We start from the raw sequence: 26,331 nt of genomic DNA, 5'->3' as shown, positions 1-26,331 counted from the left end.
CATCCTCGCTCCCGGCTGATTCCGAGCGCAGGGACCCGCTCCGCGCAGCGTGCCGCTCCTGCCCGCCTCACCTGCCACTCATTCCTGGCTCCGCCCCTCTCCCCACCTGATTGGTTTTGCTGCCCATGCCCCGCCCCTCTCGTGCCAGTGCCTTTTAAACGCGCCGGAGGCCGCCTCCAGCTCTCAGCGCTGCCCACCCACGCCTCCGTTGCGCAAACTCTCGCTTCCCATTGGCTGGAAGGGATGTCCATCATGGCTCGTGACGCGCTACGCGCCGTGACGTCACCCGCCACCCAGGAAGCTCCGCCTATTTATTCTCAACTCGGCTCTTGAGGGGAAAAACAATTTCAAGATGGCGGCGGCGCGGATAACAATGGGGAGCCGGGGCTTCGGGCCGGACCGTGCCTGAGAGCGGCGGCCGCCGGGCCGCGGGGCAGCGCGGCGGGCTCCGGCCGGGCCCAGCGGCGGGTGGGGAGCAGCCGCCGGGTCAGGGCTGAAGAAGAGGTGGGGGGGGGAAGCGAAGCGGCACCGGCCTCGGGGGAGAAGGAGGAAGTGGGGCGGGAGGGAGCGGAGCGGGTACCGCGCCGGGCCGGGAGTGGAGGAACCGGGTCGGGGGCGAACCCGGCGGGCAGCCCAGGGAAGGCCCGCCGCAGGGGGAGGAGCGGGGTAGTCCAGGGAAGGCCCGACGTGGGGAGCCCCCGCCATGGCGGGGTCCGGTGTGAAGAGCCGGTGAACGGCGGCGGCCGCCCCCATCGGTCTCCGGTCCATGGTGCTGCCCCCCTGCCCCATGGCGGAGTTCGTGGTACCGCGGCACAGCGCGGTGATGGAGCGGCTCCGCCGGCGCATCGAGCTCTGCCGGCGGCACCACAGCGCCTGCGAGTCCCGCTACCAGGCCGTGTCCCCGGAGCGCCTGGAGCTGGAGCGCCAGCAAACCTTCGCCCTGCACCAGCGCTGCCTGCAGGCCAAGGCCAAGCGGGCCGGCAAGCACAGGCAGCCGCCCCCGGCGCCACCTCCGCCCGCGCCACCTCCGCCGGCCGCCGCCGTCGCGGGAAGCGCCGACAGGACCGGAGCCAACGGCCTGGACGCTGAGGCAGCGAGCGGCGAGCAGCACGGCCGTAGCAGCACGTTGATCGCGGTAAGGCGCCGGCCCGTGCTCTTTCTCGTTCCCGGTCGGGGGCCGGGGTGGTTGCACCCGGCTGGCACAGTGACCTCCGGAGCTGGCACCGGCTGGAGGAAGGAGATGGAGCTCTCGGGGTTGGTGCGATGATTGCGGTGGGAGGGCTGAGTCTGGTGTTGCTCTGTGGAGTGAGTGCTCCTGTCTGCTCGGTTTTAGCTTCGCCGCTGATAAGGGCTGGTTTATTCTCTCTTGTCACCTTTGAGCTTTGGAGGAGCACGTAAAAACTGCTGTGGTAGGAGTAGGGGATAGCGCTCCGTGGTGGTTATGGTCCTCCGAACGACTGTTTCTGGCCATCTAAAACGGCCCTGCAGGAACTGTCAGAGGAGCCTTAATACTGCGGTGGCTTTGGATGTTTCCTTGCTTATGTCTTTTAATTTGGGCGGTCAGGGTTTGGTGGAGTCACTTGATAAGGATGTGCTTGCTACTGAGGGGGAACTTTTAAGACAACGTGTCTATTAATTCTGGTACGTCTTGGAAAGAATTTCAGTGGAAAGACAGCTGCTTATTTGCCACTTGCTCTCGTGGGTGTGAACGCTGTGGGAATCCCACTCCACCCTTCAAAAACTGGCTTAGCTCAAAATCTTAATGTTTCTCTGGCTTCTCTAGCATTTCTGGTTGTCGGGATATATTCATACAGCCCTGTTTGTATATCAAGATAGCTATTGCTTAACTTTGTCTGAGCCCTCTAAATATACTGCTGTGTACTAACGTGTCATGTAATGTAGGTTAGTAGGATAACCTTTACAGGCTGCCTACCTTAATACCTTTCTTAAACCCAGTTATTTCTAAATGGTGGCCTGTGTGCAAATGATACAGTACTGTTCTGAGTGTCTTTAAAAGGGGATACTGAATTGAGCTGAGACATTTCCTGGTCAATGTATAGCTTAAATCATATTTGTAAGATGATCTGTGTGTTTGATCAGATTAGGAGGGAAGGAGGATGTGATTCTCTGCTCTCTTGAACTTCAGTGAGTTTACAGCTTACTCTGTACTTGAGTATGACTGGACATAATGTGAAATACTGAAACATGAGCGCATTGATGTAACTTTAAGTAGCACTTGGCAGCATGTGTGCAGCTTGTAGTATGTGCAAGATGAACTGAAAATGTTATTCAGCTGAATTGTTGCTGTTCTCACTAACACACATAGGAGAATCTGGGACCTGCTGACTTCCTGAAGACTGAGATGCTTATTGACACAGTTAGAGCACTTCAGATGGTTCTTGAGGGTACTTGAGGAAGAGAGAGAGACCTGTGATTCTGTAAAACTTCCTGGGTAGCTGTTGTTTAGTAGACTGATCTTGAGTGTAAACTTGTGTCAGAACAGAATTGACTCAAAATTGTATTTTATTATCTAAAGACTTGGTGGGATTTCATTTATTTCTTGTCTGGACTCTAAGGCTTTCTGCATATCAGGCTCTATCCATTAAGAGTGCTTATTTTTGTTACACACAGAGTTCTTTAGGATATCAAATCCAGTTGCTTAAACTGCTACCACACGTCTTCATATTGATCTCCTAAAAGAAAGATGTCTTTAATACATTGGCGGTGTTTCTTTTGAATTGCCTTGAATGTGGATTTGATCTCTTTAGCATCCATTATAATGAGGACTCTCAGCAGCAGTGAGGTTCTGAAATCCACTGCACATCTGGGGAAGCCCTTCTTGTACAGGAAGCTGCTGCCAGTGGCCAATTTACACAACAGAAGAGGGTTTTAGTGTATGAATGACTCTTCCTAGTGCTGGCCTGCTGTTTCCTTCCCAGGATACATGACTGTAAGCTTAATTGCAGTTGCTGATTCATCACCTCGGTACTGGGGTATAAAGTTGGTTTGCTTAGTAATTCAAGTTTGAAAAACCCAAACCCATCAACAGCAACAACAAACTTCTGCTGCTAATTTCATTCATTTGCCATAAAATAACAACCTAGAGAGCTACATTTACCTCTAGCAATCAAGTAGCTGTTATCAAGACCAAGCATGTCCTTTCTACAGGAAAGACAGGGGCTTGGTTTACAATATTCAATAAAATTTGGATGGACACCAAAATTACCTGGTTTTAAATATCCTGGATACATTCCTTTCAAAAGAATGTTGCTATATTAGTGAAACATGCATTATATCAGTTATCATTGCTGTTACTGTCCAGAGTTTTCCATGGAGCTGCATATGAATCTTCTCTTGGAAACTGGGACTTTGCCTTGAAAGTTAATGAAGTGTTTATTTTTATCCTTGAAAGAGATGACAACTCATATGAAGGTAAAGCATTTGTGATCTAGCATCAGAGAGCTCTAGTTAGAAGGGCATGAGGTTGCACTGCCACAAGCATGGACAGTGTGTTCATTCCCAGATGCTGTACATCAGAGCATCTGTAACATTCAGAATAGCCATGGGGAGCAGGATGGTGCTGCCACTTCCATCTTAATGCCTTCTGTGATGTTTTTCATGTGGCTGGAGTCAGATATTTTTTCTTCAGTTAGTCTTCTATCTGTTTAGATCCTGAAGCTGAATGGATCTTGCTTATAAGCACAAGTATAAGGGTAGATTCCGCTGTTTTCTTACTAAGCAACTCTAAAATTTGAGCCATAGAAATCGAGGTAATACGATACTGACACAGGAATACTTTGGGTGACTTGTGCACCGCATAGGCCTGTCCTTCATTTGAGGACAGAGATGAAAAACTTCTTAAATTTCAAACCCATTATTTAATGGGAAATTCAAATGTTAAAATTTACTTCATTTCTGTTGTTTAAGACTGCATTATTAAGACTGTGTTCAAAGTAGAAGATACTTAATGTTTGGATGATGTGTTGTCTGTTGTGGTAATCTTGCATTTTTGAGAAACAGGGAAGTTGGGAAGAGAGAGGACATGTATGTCCCTTAGAACACTTTTTCCTCTTTGCCAGGTTCTGATTTGAGAGAGTTCATTCTAATAGTGCTGTTTAAATTCTCAGCAGTAAAAAGTTGGCTTCCTTCTGTTTCTCTGACAGACTCTAACATAGGGTATCACTGAGCTGAAGAGAGTGTTCCATTGACATGTGAATAAGGAGCATGTCAAGATCTGGTTTTCATCTCCACTCCTTGTTTTATGATGTGGTCTCTTGGAAGGAGACCTGCTGCCTGTCTCTTACAGGTTGTTTCCCCACCTGGGAGCAGTTGTGCACATGGCTTGCTTGGTTTAGGGCTGCCACAAACCCACAAACACTGTTTCTGGAACAGGCAGAGGAGGTCTAGTTGGTGTCCTGTCTTGGGAATGGTTGCAATGAAGCTGAAGAGCAGACCAGCATTTGTAAGCTCTTTACTATGAGGGTGCTGAGGCCCTGGCACAGGGTGCCCAGAGAAGCTGTGGCTGCCCCATCCTTGGCAGTGTTCAAGGCCAGGCTGGACGAGGCTTGGAGCAACCTGGTATAGAGGAAGGTGTTCCTGCCCATGGCAGGGGGTTGGAAATGGACGAGCTTTGAGGTCCCTTCCAGCCCAGACCAGTCTGGGATTCTGTTTGGAAGCAATGATAATTTTTACATTAATGAAAGGTAAGTTCTAATTTAAGCAAAAGCACCAAGTAAAAGAAGTTTAAAAAGAAGTTTCAGTATGAGGACAGCAGTGTGATGTTTCTTGGTCGAAAAGACCTAAAGTGATAAATTAAAGGGAATAGATTGCCTGGATTGTACTGACAAGCATGAATAGCATTCCCCTGACGAAGCTTAGGCTGGAACACTAACAATTCAGAAGATCTTGGTTCTGTGTAAGCTGTGGTGTAGGGGTGTTAAGTTGTGAAATTATGTTTTACCACAAAAATAGCAAATTATTTCCATGTTATTTATATATAACTCTAGTGCAGTGTAGTCTTGCCACCATTGTTTGTTTTTGCTGACAAGTCTGATAGTTTGTTGCCCAACAACTCAGACAGGTTTTTCTTTGTCTCCTTTTAATTCCGTGTGAGGTATTGTATGTTTGAAACATTTCCCTTACTAGATGAGTTAGATATGCAGAGATGCTTCCTAAATTGTAAGGAGGTGGGAGTAACTGATGTGCTGCTGCTGGTGAAGTTCAAGTGAGGTGGTAGAGCCGGCACTGCAGCTGAGGGCACAGCAGTGTTTTTTGATTCAGCAGAACAATTCCTGTAGCAGAAGCTGCCCCTTGTGACTAATGCAGGCTCGGGATATTTATAGACCTGCATATCCACAGCCCTTCTTCACTCCAGCAGGCAGTCACCCAAATACAAAAGTCTTCTGGAATTAAAGTAAAAGTCAGAATTAAAATTAGGCCAGCAGTTTGGTTCTGACAACACAGCGGAATGCAGGAACACATTGGGTAATAAAACACTTGTCTTGCAGGGGGAGCGTGGCTTTGGAAGCTGTGGGCACGTGCACGGTAAAGGGGGAGTTTTCCCTATGTCAGAGTCAAGATGTTTTCTTTCCATATGCTATAATTTCCCACATGTGCATTGTTGTTCCAGCGTAAGAGGTTGTGAACTTCGTTGTCTCTGTTGTCGGCCAGACAGGAAAGGAGAATCTGTAGTGGACCTACTGTAAGCTCTGGTTCATGGGAGCTTACCTATGTTGCAGTGCTACCACTTCCATGACAGAAAACCAGATATAATATGTTTTGGTTTTCCCTTCTAGGTGAGCATGCTGCTATCCAGCTAGGAGACATATTGGAACAGATTGTTACTCTGTTTCTAGAATAATACAGCGTTTCTTCTTTGAAAATGACCAGCATTATATTTCTCTAGTTGGTATTTCATGACAAATCCTTGTAGACATAATTCTGAGACTGAAATGGAAAGCTTCTTCCAAGTGAAATACAAAAAATCAAAGCTCTGTTGAGTCCTGTAAGAATATTTTAATCTCTGCAATAGGTGCTTCAAATAAAACTAAAGATGACCATTCTATGGAGCCTGAAAGGTGCAGTATAAGAACCAGATTTTAAAAAAGTTGCGTTTCTGCCTTGTCCACTAAGTATTTTTTCAGGAAAAACTTTTATGCAGTTTCCATTTTTATACATATATATCATAGAATCCCAGGCTGGTTTGGGTTGGAAGGGACCTTAAAGCTCATCTCATTCCACCCCCCCCGCCTTGGGCAGGGACACCTTCCACTAGACCAGGTTGCTTCAAAGTTAGTCCAGCCTGGCCTTGAACAATTCATTGTGTTCAGTTACAGGACTCCAAGCGTAACAAATCACTGAGGTTTTACAAAAGAAGTTTAGTTGATTGTCCTCAGCTTAAAAATTCTGCATTGTGAAGCTCTTGCTTCCAAGCAAACAATGTGAACTAAACTTTTGTGCTTTTTGAGTTCTAACCCATTGAGATGTCATTGGTTTCAGATCATTATCTAAACTAGTTTCAGGTATTGTTTCACACTGATGTTTTGACTCCTGGAAAAATCAACAGCAACAAAACACAGAACAACTTTGTGTACTGTTTTGATTGGTGGTTCATGCCCCTTTCCCACCAAGATGAAGTTTTAAAGCTTTTCCAATTTCTTCATGCTGGGCTTCCATGGTAGTTTGCGGACAGCTTTTAGAAGCTGTCATTCCTCTGCTGTTAGACCTCAATGTGGCTGAGCACCACAATGGTAAAACTGGTGCGTTTAAGATAGAGATTGAATACAGCTTATCAAAACTATCTGTGTGCTGGCCATTTCCTGATGGAAGCCTTGTCATTTGACTGGGCATGTGTTCATCTTCAGTGCCTGTGGTCCTGTGTCCTAGCCAAGGAAAGTGTATACATAAGTGTATGTGCTGTGAATTAAGTGGTCAGAGGCTGACGGTGTTGGACACCTCTTTTGTTGTGTGGTTACACTTGGGATTTATCACTTTGTGTTCCTCACGTGAGGACCCACAGTTATGGCCTGACTTACGTGTGCTGCTGCCCAGTAAGTGTGCTCATTACCATGTTGAGGACTGTCTATTTGCTCACATGAATAAAATGCAACTCTGATGATGTGGTCTGGAGGAGGTGCAGCCTGTGGCCCTTCAGTGGCTCCTTGAGAAACTGTCCTGTTTTGGGCCAAAGGACTGAGGCTTGCTTACCGTCCCTTTCTTTGCACTGCTCCTATATTGGTTTACACACTGGATAAATGTTTGTGGGGTGATACTTTTAGGCAAAGCTAAATAGCAAATATTGTGGAGGTTCATCTTCTTTCTTTGTGAAGTTGTGACAATGGAAATGATTGGCTCGTGTTACAAATCCAATGGATTGATTCTGCAAAGGAAACCGTGGACAGTATGCCAGTGAGCCAGTGTGCCTCGTGGAATGATAGTGGACAATAAAATTAAAAGGATTTTCCAGTGAGTAGCAGGCTGTGCTTTACTTCGTCGGTGGTTCTCCTTTCTTGTTTTCTCCTTGCATTTTGGCAGAAGAGAACAGGTTTTTCTTGCCTTGAGAACTCTCTTGGAGCAGCTTGATATGTAGATAGCTACAGTCTGACTTGTGTCTCACATGCCCCTTGTTTTTTTTCCCCAAAACCAGATCATTTGGATAGACACAGACAAATCGGGGAAGAACTGAATTTAGTATTTCTTTTGCTGTTAGGAAACTGAGAGCTGAGATACTGTGTAAGAAAGGAACCTCACAAGAGAAAGTTGCATTATTGCTTTTGACTCTTTTTACTGTGAAAAGAGAACTAGGATGCAAGGGCAGTTGGTGAATAGCTTCTGAAACTCAGAAGTGCAGTGTCCTGGTTATGAACTGGGCTCAAACTTTTCTGATACATATAGAGGATAAGCAGATTTTCTTCCTCCCTACCTCTCTGTTGGCTATTGTGTAAGGTAGGCTATCTTTCACATAATCTTAGATTTACCTGAGGAGAGGCATGGCTGGAGGCAGTCACCCCAAAATTTTACTTCATAGGGACTTTATTTAAGTTATTTTTTCTTTAATCTCCTTTTTTTTTGACAAAGGAATATAGTTTTAGGTGAAAGGAGGACTTTCTCTAGAGCAACTGAAGTGAAGATGTCACCAAGAATCGGGGTATCTGCGTGTTGTGACTGTTAAAACCCATTTAGATATCAAAGCCCCTGTGTGTTTTTGTTGACAGAAGGTTGTGATGGATATTAGAGGGTTTATATTTTTCCAGACTACAGTAAGTGTAACTTGTAAGTTTGGATGATTTAATCTTAAACTGGGTAGCTGCATATGTTACAAATGGTGCAGTACAGTACCAAAGACCTTAGGACAGATAAGCTTCTGAATATTTGTCCAGCACAAGCCAGGTTGGCTGTGCAGCCTATGAAGAGCTGTGTGCACTTATAACTCTACCAAAGCCCTAGCTGCCTTGTCTGTATGAATTACAGGTACAGCAGTGACCCCAGTGGGCATATGTTCTGTTTTAATACAGAAATTTGCTTCAGCTATGAGAAGAGTATATTCAGTGACCAAAATTTAGTTGTTATTTGTATGTCAGTTTTCATGATGTATGTTTCTCCCTAATGACTTAGAATTAAGGAGGATCCATTCCCAAACGTTGAGTGATTGACTCATATGACCTTGGGCAAGTTACTCATCCACCTTGAGCTTTGGTTTTCCCGGTTGGAGTATTAAGTAAACACCGAGAAACTTGCTGAAAGACAAATGTTGTGACTGAGTTGAGGCTTCCTTGCTTTCTCTTGTTTCACCTCCTTACAAAAAGTAAATTTCCATTATTTTTTCAAGTCAGTATTAGAAAAATTCACTCTAAATCCTCTTCTCCAAGCCGTGGAGCTAATGTTCAAATTGAGAGAATTCAATTTCCAGCCTCCTCTCCAGGTGTACACCTCACCTTGTCCTACTAGGTCTGCTGCTGCTATTTCCGTGAACCATCTAGAAGATCAGGTCTCCTGGGAACCTGCAGTCTACCCTTCAGATAAAAATAAGATGTTGCTGCTACCTGTGCAAGCATTAAACAAATAATGGTGGTTTTTTTCTGAAGATCAGCTGACTGTAGACTGTTTAAAGAAGAAAAGATCACAGCAGTTAACCATGAACCAGTCCCTCTGTCCTGAAATCAGAGAATGCTGCTGCCCAGGCAAATGCTGTGAAATTCTGATTTATGCTGGCTCTGCATACAACCTCTTGCTTGAGTGCTGAGATCTTGAGGTCTCCCCTGTTTTTTCTTGGATGGAACAGTTTTCCCCAGGGGTTAGTGGACTGCGTTGTGGAGACTGCAAGTAATATTAACATAAGCATACTTGTCTTGAGGTTTGTTTAATGAGCTGCTTTTCTCCCATCTGAGAGAGCTGTTGTTCAGTGAACCACGCTTCAGATGGGTGGCTTTTTGTGATGATTCTCCTCCTGTGTCCTGCTGAGATGTTCAAAGGCATCTTGTACAGGTCAGAGGAGCTGATGGAAGCTTTCCTTCTTTACGTGCCCTGCTCTGTTGAAGCAGTGTCTCTGCCCTACAGGTTTGTCTGCGTTGGTGTAGCGTTCCAGCACAAACAAAGAGCAGCTTTTCTTACAGAATGCACCTGAGGGGAGGAAAAGTTTATAGTGATCTTTGATGTGTGCATGAATTCTGTTTTCAGATGTTTTTGAGGTCAGTGGAAAGAACTTCATATTTGAGAGAATGGTGCCAGGAAAGAGGAGTTGAACCAAGACTCTTAAAACTCTGGTTATAAAACTGTTGCTGTACCCTCTGCTTGCTTCTAGGTGGCACTGCAAGAAAAAGAATATGTGCATTCACCAGCTCTGAGAAGCCAACTGTTGAGCTGGTTGGGGCTGTGGTGGTCATAGTGCAGAGAGGAGCAGCTGACAAATACTCTAGAAGAAAGGAGGAGAGGAATAAACTTAATTCAGATGTGACAGAATTGACTGAACTTTAAAGTGCCTTTTACATCAGTGTGGAACAGTGGTCACTTAGTTACAAACTGGGTTTGCTTAGTGCCAAAAGTGTCATCGTGTACAAAAATTATGTATGAAGTTCTGTAAATTGTAATCACAAGGGAAGTGGTTCTCTTTCTCTCTGAATATTTCAATGCTTTATAAAGGTGTCTTACAGAACAGTTATACAGTTATTTATTCTCACCAAAAATTAAATCTTAACATTCTTCAGTATTTTCTTAATTTTGAATAGGAAACATCTGTATGTATTCCAGTTCACAGCCATTTCTCAACTTTTTGTTGTTGTCAAAGTATATGGTGGCTTTTGGAAGGAGTGGGCTCTGTCTGATATAGTGTATGTTTTTCGAAGTTTATCTTAAAGAGCTTACAGTAAGGAAGTCATCTCATGTGATGACTTGTAAAACAAATCAAAGTAAAGACAGAGCTTCTTTTCTAACTTATTTTTTTCCTAAAATGATTTATTCATGGCTAGACAATGTTCTTGGAAGAAATAAAAATCCTGATCTATGAAATGTAAAACTTAATAACTAAACCCTTCCTTTCTTTTTCAGCAGCTCCATGAGACTGTGAAAAGAAAGCTCGATAGTGCTGCTTCCCCTCAGAATGGAGAGCAGCAGAATGGCTATGGTGATGTATTTTCTGTGTCCAAGAAACTACGTCGTGATGATGGCCTTGGTGGAGTGGGTGGGTCTTCCAATGGAATGCCCCCTGTGTCTCCACTCCATCATCTTGACAAGAAATCTGGTGGTGGAGACACCTTGCAACTTAACGGAAAGCATCCCATGGGGTTAGATGGCATCAGCAAGAAGTGTCTTCCAGATTCCAGCCTACAGATGAACGGAGGTGGTGATGCTGATGACTCATTTCCTCTGAGTCTGAACAAAGAGCTGAAGCAGGAGCCCGTAGATGATCTTCCATGTATGATTGCTGGGGCAGGAGGGTCTATATCTCAGAATAATTTGATGCCTGATCTTAATCTTAATGAGCAAGAATGGAAGGAACTTATTGAGGAGCTTAATAGATCAGTCCCTGATGAAGACATGAAGGATCTCTTTAATGAAGATTTTGAAGAAAAAAAAGATGCAGATTCTTCAAATTCAGCTGCACAGACTCCATTGCCACAAGATATTAACATAAAGACTGAGTTTTCCCCAGCACCCTTTGAACAAGAACAGATGGGATCTCCCCAGGTTCGATCCACTTCTTCAGGGCCAGCATTTATTGGTGCTGCTTCTGTACCTGTAAGTGCCGCTTCCCCGGCAGTTGGTAGTTCTCAGGCTATGTTTCAGCCTTCCAGTCAGTCAATGACTGAAAATCCTAATCAACCCATGATGCAGGCATCAAACCACTCTCAGAACGTCCAGAGGCCTCTTCCCAATGTGTTGTTACCTGGGAAGGGTGCAGGAAGTGCCAAAGAAATGTCTTCTGCTCATCAACTTCAGCAGATTGCTGCCAAGCAGAAGAGAGACCAGATGTTGCAGAACCAGCAACAAGCTTCCCAAGTCCACCAAACAAATCAGATGTCCACATGGCAACAATCTGGGCCTTCCCATAGTCCACTGCCTGTCCCATATACCATGGAAAATCCCACCAGCCCATCAGTTTTCCAGCCTGACTTCAACAATCAGAAACTCATGATGCCTAATATGGGAAATAAAAGCTCACCTAGAGCTGGAGGCAATTACCATGTGAACATTTTGGGTCATCAGCAAAACAGCTTGAACCAGAACGCTGTGAATAGTCAAGGCTCTATGCTAGACTATGGGAACACCAAACCTCTTTCACATTACAAAGCAGAATGTGAACAGGGGGTGACAGTACCTGGTCAGAACAAGACACCGATGTTGGCATACATACAACAGCGCCAGCAGCCACCTCTGTCTCATGTAAATGATGACCAAAATGGGATGATCCTGTTGAAACCCAAGCCTGGAAACATTGCCTACAGACTGCCGCACAGTCAGGTGAACGTTCTGGGTTTTGTTACCTTTGTTTAGGAGCAGATTTAAGGTCTTGCAAGAATGTGTTGGATAGGTAAGGCTGGAGTACAGATTACTTGGTATTGTTTCAAAACAGTTGCCATATGATTTAAACCAAGAAAATTACAATATGCAATAAGCTGAGACAAGAATCAAGAACTCTGTTTCATACTGGGGACAGTTTTTAATAGTTCTAGGTCATGTGGTAATGTGTGATTTCCAGCTTAATATACTTTGTGGGTGACAAATTATGTCACACTTCATAGAAGCTTCTACTTACAAAGATAAATAGATGCTTTGTAAACTTTTGCTTAAAATAACTCTCATAAGACTGTAGTGTTAAGCAGTGTTCTCAAAGAAGCTTTGATTTCTTTACCTTGGTTTTAGTCCCTACTTGTGTCAGGGTTGGCTTACTATTAAAAGATATGCCTTCAATTGCTGCTTTTTTGAAGAGAGATCGAAGTGGGGCTGCATTCCTGAGTTCTTGGGTGTTCCTTGGGGCTTTTAAAATCTAATGATTTGTTATTGGTTAAGTCTCTGGGGACTGGGGAATCACAGAGTAGGAGAGGAATATCCCTGTAAAAATGAATAATAGAAATATTTGTCTGCTTGAAGCAATATGCTTCAGGTTTTTCTGTAAAGGAAAATCACAGATGGTGCTTCTTTGCCTTCTATAGAACTGTTACTACAGGTGTGTAGCAGGTGAAAATTAATGAAGTGAATGGAAGTACAGAGTTGGGATTCTGTGACATGTGCCTACAATGCACATACTAGAGGGCTTGTTGAGAAAAAAAGTCTTTGTTATAAGGATTAAAGCTTCTCTATCAAAAGCTGTTGGAGATCCAGCTCTAGTTGTACATTCCCTCAGGAAAACAAAAACCATCTGAAGAAGATCTGATTAGCCTGTGATAAAGACCACACTGATGGACAAATAACAATCTGAGATCAGTGTGTGCTTCATAAGGCACTAAAAGATTAATCTCTTCAAAAGCGTCAGCAGTAACAATGTAGAAACATTTTGATGGAAGAAGGGGAAGGGTAGGGATAATTGTGAATGTCACATCTGTCCCTTGCTGAAAACCATGAGGGTCCCCCTGCATCTACACTGCCCTGCTTGTACTGAATTAACAGAAATACTGATGAATGCTGCGGGAGAATTCCTCCAAAACCTGCGTGTAGAACAGCTTAGCACAGCGTTACCTCTGTTTGGCTCATGATTTCTAATGAAACTGCAGCCAACCCATTAGTGTGAAAGTAGTATTTGTGTAATTGGAGATGAAGCTGAACTGTGCTTAAAAAGGAGAAAAATTTCAGATGGATTTGATGGGACAAAGACGACAATATCAGATCTTGGATTATAATTGGTCCATGTTATTTCTGCTTATCCCAAGTTCCAATCAGCAGAAAAGCAGACTTACAAAAAATTAATAACAGGTTTATCTGTAGAAGTATTTTTTCTCTGTGGAATATGGTGATGGTTGGATGCTATTAAAATACATTAAGGCTCATTTTGATCGATGATAGCCTTCTTCCCCTTCACCTGCAAATAGTAAATACCAAAAAAATCAGCTTTAAGAGGGGAAGCACAGACAGTTGCTTACTTAATTGCTGACAGAAGAGGCAGGATTTAAATAAATGCTTTGTATAATGCAGATTTAAAATGTAGTGTTTGAAAAGCTGCTATCAAAATAAACTGAAGCTGGTGTGCTTTGTAATGGGTGCCATTTCCTGGCTAAGCAGAAGCCCACAGAGCTATGCTCACCTGTTTGAGCTGGACTTTGGGAAGTACTTTGAGACTGAAGTTAAAGCCTCTGTTCCTAAATATTGTGGAGCTTCTGAGCTTAACTCTGAACCATCGTTTCTGTGTCTGGCGTGTTAAAGATTGTATCACACTTTGCCTTTTCTGTTAGATGCTTCACAGGTGGAGAAGCTGTTGCATAAAGATGGGAAAATGGAAGGAACTGATCTAATTTTTTATTAAATAGTGTAGAAGTACAAATAAGCAATAATGGGCAATTTCTGTGTTTTCTGAGGTGTGTTATGATTCCCCTCCCTGTGTAGACTTTATTTCTTCCTTATCATGGTCACCACAAATCATGGTCACCACCACGATAGTGCCTTTCCTCACCTGTGTAACTACATAGTTACTAAATTCAGTTCTGGATGGCTCACCTCTTTCATGTCACTTTTTCTATGTTCTGCAGGATCAGAACCCTTCTTCTAACGTTCCTCGTGTTCCTGTTTCTGTCCCGGGCACTGGTGTGGGTGCCCAGGCTCCCAACGTCTCCATGGCAGGTAACCACAGCAACCCACCTTATCTCAGCAATCAGCAGCAAGCAGCAGTGATGAAGCAGCACCGAATGCTGATGGACCAGCAGAAGCAGAGAGAGCAGCAACAAAAGCACTTGCTCATGGAGCAACAGAAGCAGCAATTCCTAATGGAGCAGAGACAGCAACATCTTCTGGCTGAGCAGGTGAGGGGAGCAGCAGTCTGTTTTCCTTTGCACTGATTTGCTTTGGTGCATGAAACAGCATTTGAGATTTTGTTGGACACTTACCATGTTACAAAATAGGGGATGTAAACTGCAGGACACTTTGGTATCTTAAGTGTAATTGCTATTTTGTGTGTCTGTAATAACCCAAAAACATAGCACTTGCTTCCAAAGGCTTATTTTTGCTGTTGTTACAAGGCACTGTGGTAAATGATAAGAATAAAATAGGTAGAATTGAGTATTGTGGAAATACAAGACAATACATGGAGAGAATTTATCATACCAGCAATGGTGTAATTTGTGACAGAAGAAAGGCAAATGGAATCAGAGAAAAAAAAAAGAAAAAGATACGGTTGAGATACTGTTGATGTGTTCTGTAGAGCTTTAAAAGTGGAAGCAATGAGCAAGAGATTCTGCAAGCTCATTGTGCTTCTGCCTGTTTTCCCTATGAGATCCCCAGCAGTTCATGCTTCAGATTTGAAAACATCTTTGCCTTGTTTATTTGAGGAAAATAATTGGACATCTGCATCCAACTTGTATCTTACCCTGCCAAAAGAATTTAGCACTGCTGTCCATCAGACTGCAGAAAGCTGCTTTAGCCTCTCTCAGGGCAACAGGCTCCTTGTGTGAACATTTCTAAGCTTTAAACATTTTGCAAGTCTTTCAGTTGGGAATTAGCCCAAAGGGCCTAGTTCCTGTCATCAGTGCTTTTCTGCACTTTCAAAAGTCCATGCAGGCGTGTTCCAGGCACTGGCAGTGTACATACAGAGAAATGTCTGGTGTAGGAGAAGGGGAAAACGAATTTTCAAAGAAGGTTTGAGACCCGGGGAGAGCTTTACCATTTGTTGCATCAGTGGAGCTGAGCCAAGTTCAAGCAAATGGCTTTTTTGATCACCTGGAGACTTCTCTTAAAATTGAGGACTAGATTGAAGTGATAAAAACACCCCTTAAGTTCTGGAGCCAGTGTAGATAATAATGTGGTTGGCAGTGTTTTAAAATAAAATGGTGTGAATGTTGGTAAAGGTACATGTTTGATATTTGGGTAAAATCAGTTTGGCTAAGGGAGTATCACAGTGGAAATACACTATCAAAAGACTGAAGGATGAAAAATACCCAAAGCCTCAGTAAAAGAATGTTTTCCAGATGAGTTCTGTGATCTATAAACTTATATAAATAAATGTAATACTTTTTAGTAAATAATTCAGGTTTTGATGACTTGTAGTTTTTGACATTTGTTTGTTACTCTCTCAAAATGTTAACAAATAGGTATTCTTTGAAAGAAGGTAGGGAGAAAGGAAATACGGGGTCTTGGCATCCTGCTTGTACTTTGCTCCATTGGTTACTGGTGATTTAGGGCTCTTAAAACTGTGTCTCAATAGATTTTCTTAGCTAAGTAATGGGCCCAATGGCCATCAGACCTCTGAACAGTGGGGTGGTATATTCACAGGGGGGTAAGTAGCATATCTCAAACACAGTGTTCAAATACATGTGTGTATATATATATATACATATATATATATAAATTTACAACCTATTTTGCTTCTGCTTTATCCAGCACATGTCATTGTAGTAAATATCAGTGTTATGAAAATATTTTATTCCTGTCCTAGTTGTGGTAACTTTGACTTCTACAACTTGCATCTTTGGACAGTGATAGTGGGACTCTGATCCAAATAAGGAGCAGCTTTGCTTTAGAGCTGAACAGACTTAAACTGAATTTGCCACATTTTTTGGCCTTTTGCTGCCCAGTCAGGCTAGATCTTGATAGCATTCTAATTTGGTATTTATTTTTTTGGATACACATGATACTGGATGTAGTTTTACAAAAGAACCTTGAATCATTTGGCGTCTATTTTGCAGGAGAATTACAGTTTCAGGTAGTTTCAGTGGCATTCCCTGCCACTCTAAAGCTGTCTTTGCATTTGGTATCCTGCATTTTTTGGCATTTTTACTATTTTTCCTTTGTTTTTGTTTTGTTTTTTTTTCTGAGCAAGGTTCTGCAGCTCTTGGTTTTCTCAGAGCTATGGCATCTCTTGGCTTCTGTGGTCAGCCTCTTTCAGGTTTGACTGGTCCTGCAGGCAGCAGGTCCTTTCTGTCACGCAGCCTGCCTTCTTCATTCCTCTGCATGTCTCAACAGCTTCTTAGCTGTAGATGTTTCAGAAGGATGGTAGTAATGTCTATCTGTTTGTTACGTTGCACTCATCTCTTCTTTAAGGGCTTATTGCTTGTGTCTTTACACCAGTCTCTTGGAAGGGACTTTCTGTCCCCTTCTGTGCTCTGTGTAGTTTTTCAGGTAGATCTCTGAATTTCAGTCTGGTTGAAGATAGCTGTGGAAGAAGAGCCAGAAGTACTTTGCCTGTTACATTTTGTATTGTAAAAGCAGCCTGTGGCTGCTTACACTGTCAAGATCTCTGAGTGTACCATTAGTGGATGTACAGGCACTGTTGATGTTCCCCTCAAGGCTTTAAGTTTCATTTCCCCCAGAAATTTCCTAACAGAAAATTAGCTTGTTTTATCTCACAAATGGTTTTAGCATCAAGTAGGTACAGGTTGAATGTGCTTTTAGAGAGGCAGGGTTATTTTGAACCATTAGTAGGGTTTCTTTCAATTGTTTGGTGCATTAAGAAAATGGTTTTGAACAATGATTGCAAAACTTATATTGCTTCCGTTATAAACTCAGTGCTGCAGTTTTCCATAATCTTCTAGAAGAACCTGTGCTATAGAAGAATTTAGGCTTCTATTTCTTTTCATTGCTTGAAAATAAGGCCTAGAAAATAGTTAAAAGCTTGGTTTTTACTTTTCTAATGATATTTCTGACTTAGATATCTAAAGAGAGATCTAAAATAAATTGATCTGGGGTAAAGAGCTAAAAAGTATGTGTAAATTTCTTTTATACACACTCTTCAGCTCTTTTTGTACCTGTTAGTGGCTTTAGAGTATTGCTAAAAATGCTTGTTGATTGTTACTGGTTAGAAGATTTTTTTAATCTCAGGTTTTTCTGTGTTTTAAAGGCTTCAGATATGCATTGCAATAACTCCTGTAGTACATGCTGATGTCCTGTTGTCTGAGTTCCTAATCTTGTCACGCATCAGATGAAGCTGACTATGTTTGAGACTTGAGAACCAAGGTTTGAAGTGACTTTAAGTCACTTACAGAAGCCCCTTCAAGTACCAGCTCCACATGGAAGCATGCACATAGCTTGTTTTTATCCAAGGTAGCCACCCTTGGAAAAAGCTTGAGACCTGTTTTCTAATTGTCTTGCATTGGACCTTTCTTAGGAGAAGCAGAGGCAGCAGCAGGAGCAGCAGCTGCAGCGGCATCTCACTCGACCACCTCCCCAGTATCAGGATCAGCCACAGAACCCATACCAGCAACCGGTTGGACAGTTCACAGGTGAGAAACATGGCAATGGAAATAATGGCATTAGAAATATCAGGAGTAAAAACCAAGGTGTCTTCAGATTCCCTGGGTTGGATAGCTTTTAATTAATTTATTACAACATCTTCCCACGTCACTGTGGGATTCTGTTGCAAAGCAACAGCTTCCACTGTCCCAGATATCTGGGACAACTTAAGCTTCTGATTCTTAACATTGCTTTGGAAGTGGGTAAAATTCTTAAGTACCTTCATTGTTCTGAAATCCTTTTTATGCCAGTATTTGCTTTTGGAGGTTGTAAATTCTTCTGACTTTCATATATTAGGATTCTTTTTTTTCCCCTGAATCTTGTATCTATCACAGGCCTTCATTAAAGAAAAATAAGGGACGTATTATTTCTCTCATCTTCTAGGATGAGTTTAACATTGTCTGATATTTTTAGCCCTTTAGAAGGGAATGCAACTTGAATTCTTTTCATTACATGTTAGTGTCCTGCATGGCTTTTTTTTTGTAGGAGAAGCAGCTTGGTATGTCTTCACTGTTAACGCTGGTAAATAAAATACTGTGTAATGCTTAATCTGGAATAGCTTCATAAATGTAAAGAACAGTAAAAACTCATCTCCTTACCTGAAAAATCCTTAACTAACAGGACACCAAGAAGCCGCTCGTCTTTTTTCATAAACCTAGAGTACGGAAAAGTACTCATTCTCTACATTTTGTTTCCTTACTCTCTCTATTCCCACAGAAATAAATAGTGAAGGAAAAAGATGCAAATAGAAACATGATACCCTCTTTCTGACAGAGTTCTGACTATCCAGTGTCTCTGCAGAGCTATGACTGGGTTTTGTTACTTAGCTGAAACAACTCAACACCAATACAAAAGGCTTGTGTGTTAGCACAGTCATCAGTAGCATCCTTCAGATATTACATGGAAACGTTTTGTTTCTCCTGCTATTTTTCTACAGAAATGCAGTAGAAATAGAGTATGTTTTGCTGTAATGAACGTCAGCATTATCAAATCTATTTTTCCCTTGTTCTGATGATGATAACTATATTTTTGCATCTTAAATCCTACCTCTTCACTGGAGCTTTCTAGTTAGGCTCTTCTCCCACCCATCCAACACTCTCATAACCTTGGTGGTTTTATAGTACACTTTGTTGACAATTCAGTAGAATTTGAATTGTATATTAATATATTTGAATAATTATATCTGGATAAAGTAATAATGATGGAGAGACAATATTCCTCAGCTATCTTTAAATATAAAAAATATCTGCTGCTTTTTGGTTTGAAAGTAGGGAAAGTGCTGGTGTAGGTAAATTTCCCTTGGTTGACTGTAAGAAGTGTATGGGGGATTATATGCATTACACTTCACAGTGCTTCTCTGTTCTGTTTTTGTTTTAAGTAGGGGGTTGTTTATAGGGAGAAATGTTTTTACTTGTTTATGAGAACAAAGAACTATTTTGCCTGTTTTCTTGCTGAGAAGACTTATTTTTGCAAATCATCTTGCTTGGTTATCAGCAGTGCTATTAACATAGCAAAGATTTCATTGTGGAAATCCAAATGATGCTTTACCAAACATTTATGATAGTTATATGAAATAAAAGATGTGTCTGGAATTGGGAAAACACAGGAGTGCAAACCCTACAGTTGTACAATAAGAGATAAACAGTGTGTGCATTGAATAACTGACAATGCGTGTGCAGTAAGTCGCAGTTTTTAACAGCCTAGCATACACTTCAAAGTCTGTGTGTTCCTTTGTTCGCAAAGAAGTATCAGAGTCCTGCCTTTAAAGTCTAATGTTTTTTTTAATTGATGATGCTGAACTCTTAGAAGTGGTATTCAGATTTTTTAGGACATTGGCATATCTGTGTTTGTGATCAAGGAGGTGCTAACTGGAGCAATAGTTGTCACTCTTTAATTAAAGTACTGCTGCCTGTGTATTGGTTGCATTGGTTGGCTTATACAAATGCAGCTGTACTTCTGTTCTGGATTATGGTGTCCACAAGCTTGGTTGAACCAAAGTATTTCATGTACAAAATATTACTTTGTATTTCAGGGTCATCTTCAGCCATGCCTGGGGTCAGTAATTTGGGACAGTCCAACTCCAGTAGTCCACGAATGTTTCCTCAGACTCAGAACATGATTCAGATGGGACCTGGACACAATTCTGTTCCTCCACTCCAGTCGGGCTCCAGTCAGCAGGATCGGAGCGTGACTCAGTATACCAATATGCAAAACATTCAGCGAGGGGGATTATACAACTTGGCTTCTGGTATGACACAGATGGTTCCCCAGCATGCAGCTCAAAGTGCCAACGGACAGCCACCGATGCAGAGACAAGGCAGCTTGGGCCAGGGTGCTGCTGTTCCTGCTGGGTATGGGCAAAATACCTTAGCAAACTCAAGTATTTCTCAGCAGCACAATAAAGGTGCTCTGAATCCAACCTTATCTAAGCCACAGATGGCAAGAGTGCCAGCTGCTATGGGGGCTCAAAATCCATCTTGGCAGCACCAAGGTATCCCTAATATTAACAACCAGACACAAGCAAACAGTGGCTTAGGACCGTTTACTACCAACTCCTCTTTCCACATGCAGCAAACTCATCTAAAGATGGCCAACCAACAGTTTGCCCAAGGAATGCCTCAGGTAAGCCTAAGCACCAGCAGACCGATGACCTCTATGAACGCTGCCGTCTCTGGGCAGATGTTGTCGTCATCTTTAGGTGGGCAGCAGCGGACAAACCCACCTACTCAACAGCAGGTACCCTCACAGCAAGTCTTGCCTGGCATCAACCAGACTGTTCCAGATCTGAATGCTTTCAACCAGAATCCAAATCAGCAAATGCCCAACAGAGCTGGTAATCTGCACTGTAGTCAAGGGTACCCTGTGAGGACAACCAGTCAAGAGCTGCCTTTTGCCTACAGCGGTCAGTCAGGCAATAACGGACTTCAGAACTTAACTGGTGACACAGATCTGATAGACTCATTGCTGAAAAACAGGACTTCAGAGGAGTGGATGAATGATCTGGATGAGTTGTTAGGGACTCATTAAAATGGGGCTGAGGGTGGGGGTTCTACTTTTTTTTAATTGTTTTGTGAAATATAAACAACACTTGGACCAAAAAACCTGTGGCATTGAGGAGACTTGCAGGCATTAGAGTTAAATGGTTGGGAAAGGGACTGGAGCTGCTTCTCAATGAGTGTTGGTGGGTGGTGATGGCACACCAAGCAGGTCCGCAGGAGTAGTTTGCTTTGTCTTGGTGTCTCTAAGGAGTCGCACACTTGAACAGGTCAAAAAATCCTGTGCGTGTCCTTGCCAGCCTTTCAGAAATCTCACTTGCAGTGTTCTAAAATGATTTTTTTTTTTAATTATTTAAAAATAAAAACAAAATTCCACAAGAAATAGTGCAGAAATAAAGCAAATAGTTGCACAAATTGTGTTTAGGACTTAGTCTCCTGCAGCTAGTAATTGCAATAATTATTTGTTCATAGCTTGACATTCTATTGTAATACTGTCCATCAAACTTCTGACTTTGTATTTGAGAAGAGGCTGTATGCACCTGAGTATGCTTGCAGAATGTTTTGAGTTGTTTATTTTCCCCATTGCTGAAGCATGTGCCTGTACTCTCAATAAGCAAGTGATATTTCACAGTAAATATTGCTAGATGCTGGTAATAGATGAAAGAAAGTATTAAAACCTGGCCAGTTAGTCTAGGTAGTCATCTTAATAGATTGTAGTCTTTTAAGCTGCAGTTTGCACTCTGTTGTAGAGAGGCACAGTTCTTGGCTTATACCTTGCTGTGTTTAAAGGGGGGAATTTCTTATGGGAGAACTTTTAAACTATAGTAGGTTTAACATGAATTGTAAAGCCATTTACTTTGCACCTGTTTCTTCATAACTTATTTCCAAAGGTAGTTGTATTTAAATGAAGGCTTTGCTTCATGACAGCTCATCTAGTTTTCTTTGTTGTAAAAAGTAAAACTAACTTTTGAGATCAGTTCATTCCCCAAGTGGTTAGCAATGAGCACAAGACTTTGTCACTTCAGGACAAAAATGAGGAAAAAAGGAATTTGCTGAGAGGTGGGAAGTCCTTATCGGTAATAATAGCACAAGCAGCCTGGGAGGATACTTGTATCAGGGTTGCTCCAGTATGGAAGTCTCCCCCTTTAAATACCTTTTTGGTTTTTTAATGACTGGGTTACGAGTTCGATAATCTTTCGCTAGTCTGGTGGATTTACTTCTTTAATATCCCTTGAAGCTGGTTCTTCAGCTCAGCCTGAGGAGAGCTCTTATCCGTAAGTTGGGGTCAGTCCCAGAAAGGACAAAAACCACAGTGGGAACAGTGAGTGTTCCAAAGTCCTTACTTTCTACCAAAAAAGTCCCTTATCCACCAACAAACCACCTTGCCTTAACCTTTATTTTAAAAAGAAAATAAAGTAGAAAGCTTTTGTTTTAAATGCACAAATACCTCTTCCCTTTCAAAATCCACTCATTTAAACTTTCTAACCAAACCCAGCATTGTGATTTAAAAGCAATTTCCTTCAACACAGACAGGCTTCTTCAGGAGTTTTCTGCACTGCAGAGATGTGTGAGAGGGTTTTTTGAAGAGTGGGTGAAGGGAAGTGAAAGATAACATTGATTTCAAAGAAGGAAAATATTTTACTGTATCTGCAGCTCCTTTTGAGACAATTTGCACTTTTAAAAACTGCTTTTTTAACACTAATACTTTAACCCTTTCCAAATATGCATGGAACATGGTTTGTCCAGCACACTTACCTAGTGTGGATGAATTACCCTCTGTTGAACAGATCTGATGTTGTATCGTGTTGAACTGTGGGTGAAAGATGTGCATTGATCAGTGGGTCCCACCATTGAATAGTGGATAAAACTTCACTGAAGCAGACTTTATCCCTCGTAGAGCTTTTGATAACGTAAAGATTGTCTTTGGATGGGAAGACGAAGGTGTTAGTTGATGACACTTCTGGTATTTTCTAGAATAAGTAGTTGAGATGCAAATAACTGATGCTAACTTTTCTTACACTGGCAATGTAAGAAAAGAGCTAGTGAGTTTGGTTTACGGTTTCAGTTAAACCAAAACCTGGTCCAAGGGAAGTGTCATTAGAAGAATATAGATATAAACTAGCAATGGCAGGGGAAGGAGTGTTCGCTGTATTTCTATTTCTAAGGGTTAACTTTGCACCAGTGTGCCTTCCCTTCCTGTTGGGGGTGCTTGGGACCTCAGAATTTCAGGTGACATCCTTCAGTGTCACTATTTTTTTTCTCCCCCTTACAAACACTTGAGAGAAATTACAGGGTAGTAGGATTCAGCTCTTGTTTCTTCCCTGTTTAAGTTGTGGTGAAATCTGCTACATTTTCCGGTAGATTTTGCACACAGGCTTTGTTCTGAGTAAGTCAAAATACAATCCATCCAGTTGTGATTTTCTTAATTGGAGTTAAAGAGCATCTGCTGTTTGCATTATTACTACCAAAAAAAGCAATCCAGCTAAATGTCCAGGAAAATGCAGGTGTGCTCTTTCCTCCACTGTTTCTGGAAGTGAAGGTGGATATTGCCCTGCTTGACCATTGGGTTTGTTCAGGAAGGTATCTAGGTTCAATGACAGGGCCTTTTCATGGTACTGTTGAAGTAAAATTAAGTGTAATTCTAGGCAAACTGGCTTATAATGCCCATTGGTCTTCGTATGTGAACAGGATCCAAACAGCATTTAACCTGCTGGGAAAAGCAGCCATCCCTTCTGGTTTTGGTCCCTGTCCACATAATGCAATCAGACTGTTGGGAAGACGGTGTCACTGTAACAAAGTGGAAACAGTTCAATGGAAATGAACATACGGTTTAGATGTACATAGGTGCATAGGTAGGGCTGGGCTTTGCCTTTGTGCCCTTGAACATGTAGCTGTCTATATATGCACTTGGGCTTTCCATTTGCTGCAGCTTCAGAGCAATAAAACGTATCTCCCCTGAACTGTACCCAGCCAGCCGCCCATGGCTTTATTTATGAACTGCGGTTTTGGCTGGGTAGGAAAGGTGAGAGTGTCACTGTGCAACATCCACTGCCTTCCAAAAACCACGATTCAATTGAAAAGGGTGCTCAAAATTTTGTTATACACATTTCCTTTGTGTAAATAAATGTTTACAATTTTATATTAAAGATTTGAATAAGAGTTAGATCTTCTGACTGTATATTTTTTACTTTTTATAGATTTAAAAACTATAATTCTTTATATATGTGTTTGGGGGGTATTATGGTAAGTTTTATGCTTGTAAATGGAGAACAGTTGAATTTGATGCTAACCTTTATGAATTTTTGTCATTGAAATGTATAAAGAGTCCATTAATCCCCTTATTCTTTTACTACAATTACTGGTGCACACCAAAAAGAAATCCTTCACTTCTGTTTTATCATTATAAAATAAATATTTTGCTAGTGTATTAAACATACATGGTGTGGCTTTATACATTTGTGTGAGCTGGGCAGAGTTCAGCATTGCTGTTCCTAGTGAGATCGTTCCCTTCATCCTAACACAGAGTTTTGGTCAGCCTGTTCTGCTGTGTCTTATCAATTCTTACGGTGTCAGAAAGTCCATTTAAACAGGCCACAGCTGGATAATGAGGCCTTGGAAAACTTCAGTTTGAAAGCAAGGCTTGATGCTACACCCACTGCTTCTGGACTGTTGGGTTTTTAGTGCAGCCTCAGGCCTTAAGCTGGGAGATGGACTGCAGAGGGGGTTGCTGGTGATAAAGATGTTGATGACCACTGAGCCCTCACAATGCAGAATTGTAGAGTTCCAAAAATATGCTCAGATTCCCTCTGAATTAACAAGCCTTAGTGGATCAACCTCATTTCCTTGAGACTGATAGAGACAAGGGTTATGCGTGTTTGACGTACACTCAGAAAACCCCACCAAGCTGATAAATGTGGAACATGTACTGCAAGCATGAGTTAAATGTTTATGAACAGGAAACACAATACTGACTTAAAGCTGGTAAGGTCCCCAGGCCACTGCATAGAGCTGGTGGGTTGAAGAGGCTGTGGAAAATAATGGCAAATAGGGCTTTCAGATGCTGCTGGATTGTTGATCCTCTTCAGATGGAAACTTTACCTGTATGTTGGTGGGAAGAGAAGTAAAGCAAGGACCTGCAGTCCCATCAGCGCTCCGAGGAGCCTGGCTTTGGTGGTGTGTGTTTGGATGTTAATACGTTCATGTTAACAAGTCATTACTTGACAAATTACACCAAACTGAGCATTGCAAAGCAGTTCTTGTAGTGAATCATACCACCTGCAGCAGAACCAGGAATTCAGTTCCTTGTATGTAGTGTTTCCTGTTTGTCAGATGTGCCTTTTAGCAGATGATATCTAGTCTTAAATTCTAAACTAATATCTCCAGTCTCTCCAACCACAGATTTAGCCGTGGTGATAAAGAAGAATTTGCGAAGTGTGACACATGCTTTTCTTGCAAAGGCTGTATTTGTTTTACATTTTACCATGATTTCAAGCATTCCCCTACGGAGTAAGAAGTTTAATCAGCTTCAAACAGCGAAGAATCATCCTCCAAGCGTTGGAGCTGGTGTTTTATACAGCTACTCTGTGTAAAGCTCCAGCCTTCAGATTTCCTCACAAAGTGCACCCTGACTTTCTGTTTTGAGTATATTCCTCCTCTGTGAGTACTGAGCTGTGTCTGGGGGCAGGAGGGGACCTGTAACGTCAGGAGCTTGTAAAGAACTAAATGTAATAATAATTAGCAATACCAGGATGAGCTGCTTTTAGTTTGGGGGCAACTGTGAAGTTTATATACTTTATCGCTTTTGTTTTATTGTCCCCTTAAAGCTGCTGCCTTGTATTTAATGTTGAGTGAAACTGTCCCCTATTGGAGTTTTGTATATGTTTTTCCAAAGATTTTGAGGAGTCTCAGCTCAGAAGCAGACTTATTTATTTATATAGTGCTTGACGTTAGTGCTTTTCCTGAGGCAAATGTAAATCAGCAATGGAAATGCTTTCTAAAGCCTGGGGTTTTTTCCTGAAATGGTGTGAGCACAAGTAGGTTGCTGGTGGCATTTCCCCTCTGACTTTCATCTCCAGATGAAATCTTTGGTCACCAATAGATTCTGTTAAGGGTGATTGCTTTATTTCTATTTCAGTCTGGGTCTGTTAGCAGCTTGGAGGATCTACAGTCCCATCATAAGAGTGTTTTGCAGAGAAAGGGAGCAGTTTTGCTATTTACATGCATGGCTTTTTTTACAGAAAGTGTACAGTCGTCTATTTGAGTTAGGTTTTCAACATGATCCTTGAGGTGATGAAGAGCCAAACCAGGAGAACAAACTTGCTGCATCCCACAGGAGAAACTGGAGGCTTGGTCACTGCTTGTTGGTATTGGGCACAAGTTCTGTACTGAGGTTTTGGGTGGGACTGTACACAGAGAAATGCAATGGCTCAACCATGTCCTGTGCCCTCTCTTCACCAAAACTAAGGGCAAT

At 42.1% G+C, this 26,331-nt stretch overlaps 1 protein-coding gene across 2 annotated transcripts; it reads left to right on the top strand.

Moving 5' to 3' along the window:
* The first annotated feature begins 545 nt into the window (after positions 1 to 545).
* On the top strand, positions 546 to 24,297 carry MAML1 (mastermind like transcriptional coactivator 1). Of its 2 annotated transcripts, none has more exons than XM_061360128.1 (5): positions 546 to 1,135; positions 10,546 to 11,955; positions 14,175 to 14,444; positions 17,741 to 17,855; positions 19,898 to 24,297. In XM_061360128.1, exons 1-5 carry the CDS (start codon positions 767 to 769, stop codon positions 20,890 to 20,892), a joined length of 3,159 nt encoding a protein of 1,052 aa, XP_061216112.1. In that variant the 5' UTR covers positions 546 to 766; the 3' UTR covers positions 20,893 to 24,297. The 2 variants fall into 2 exon arrangements, with proteins under 2 accessions (XP_061216112.1, XP_061216111.1); XM_061360127.1 differs by having other exon boundaries at positions 547 to 1,135; positions 10,543 to 11,955.
* Positions 24,298 to 26,331: the final 2,034 nt, after the last annotated feature.

The sequence above is a fragment of the Neopsephotus bourkii genome, unplaced genomic scaffold (assembly GCF_033783945.1).
Source record: "Neopsephotus bourkii isolate Nb327-2 ecotype Australia unplaced genomic scaffold, CSIRO-AGI_Nbou_v1 NB_1016, whole genome shotgun sequence".
NCBI classification, from domain to species: domain Eukaryota; kingdom Metazoa; phylum Chordata; class Aves; order Psittaciformes; family Psittacidae; genus Neopsephotus; species Neopsephotus bourkii.
Note: the sequence above shows the minus strand (reverse complement) of the source record. Positions and strands in the feature narration are given on the sequence as shown.

Excerpts from the sequence above, each read along its gene's own strand:
- MAML1 (XM_061360127.1), top strand. The coding sequence starts at position 767 with ATGGTGCTGCCCCCCTGCCCCATGGCGGAGTTCGTGGTACCGCGGCAC. Across the intron at positions 14,445-17,740 it reads AACATCTTCTGGCTGAGCAG|GAGAAGCAGAGGCAGCAGCA; the intron begins GTGAGGGGAGCA and ends GACCTTTCTTAG. Across the intron at positions 17,856-19,897 it reads ACCGGTTGGACAGTTCACAG|GGTCATCTTCAGCCATGCCT; the intron begins GTGAGAAACATG and ends TTTGTATTTCAG.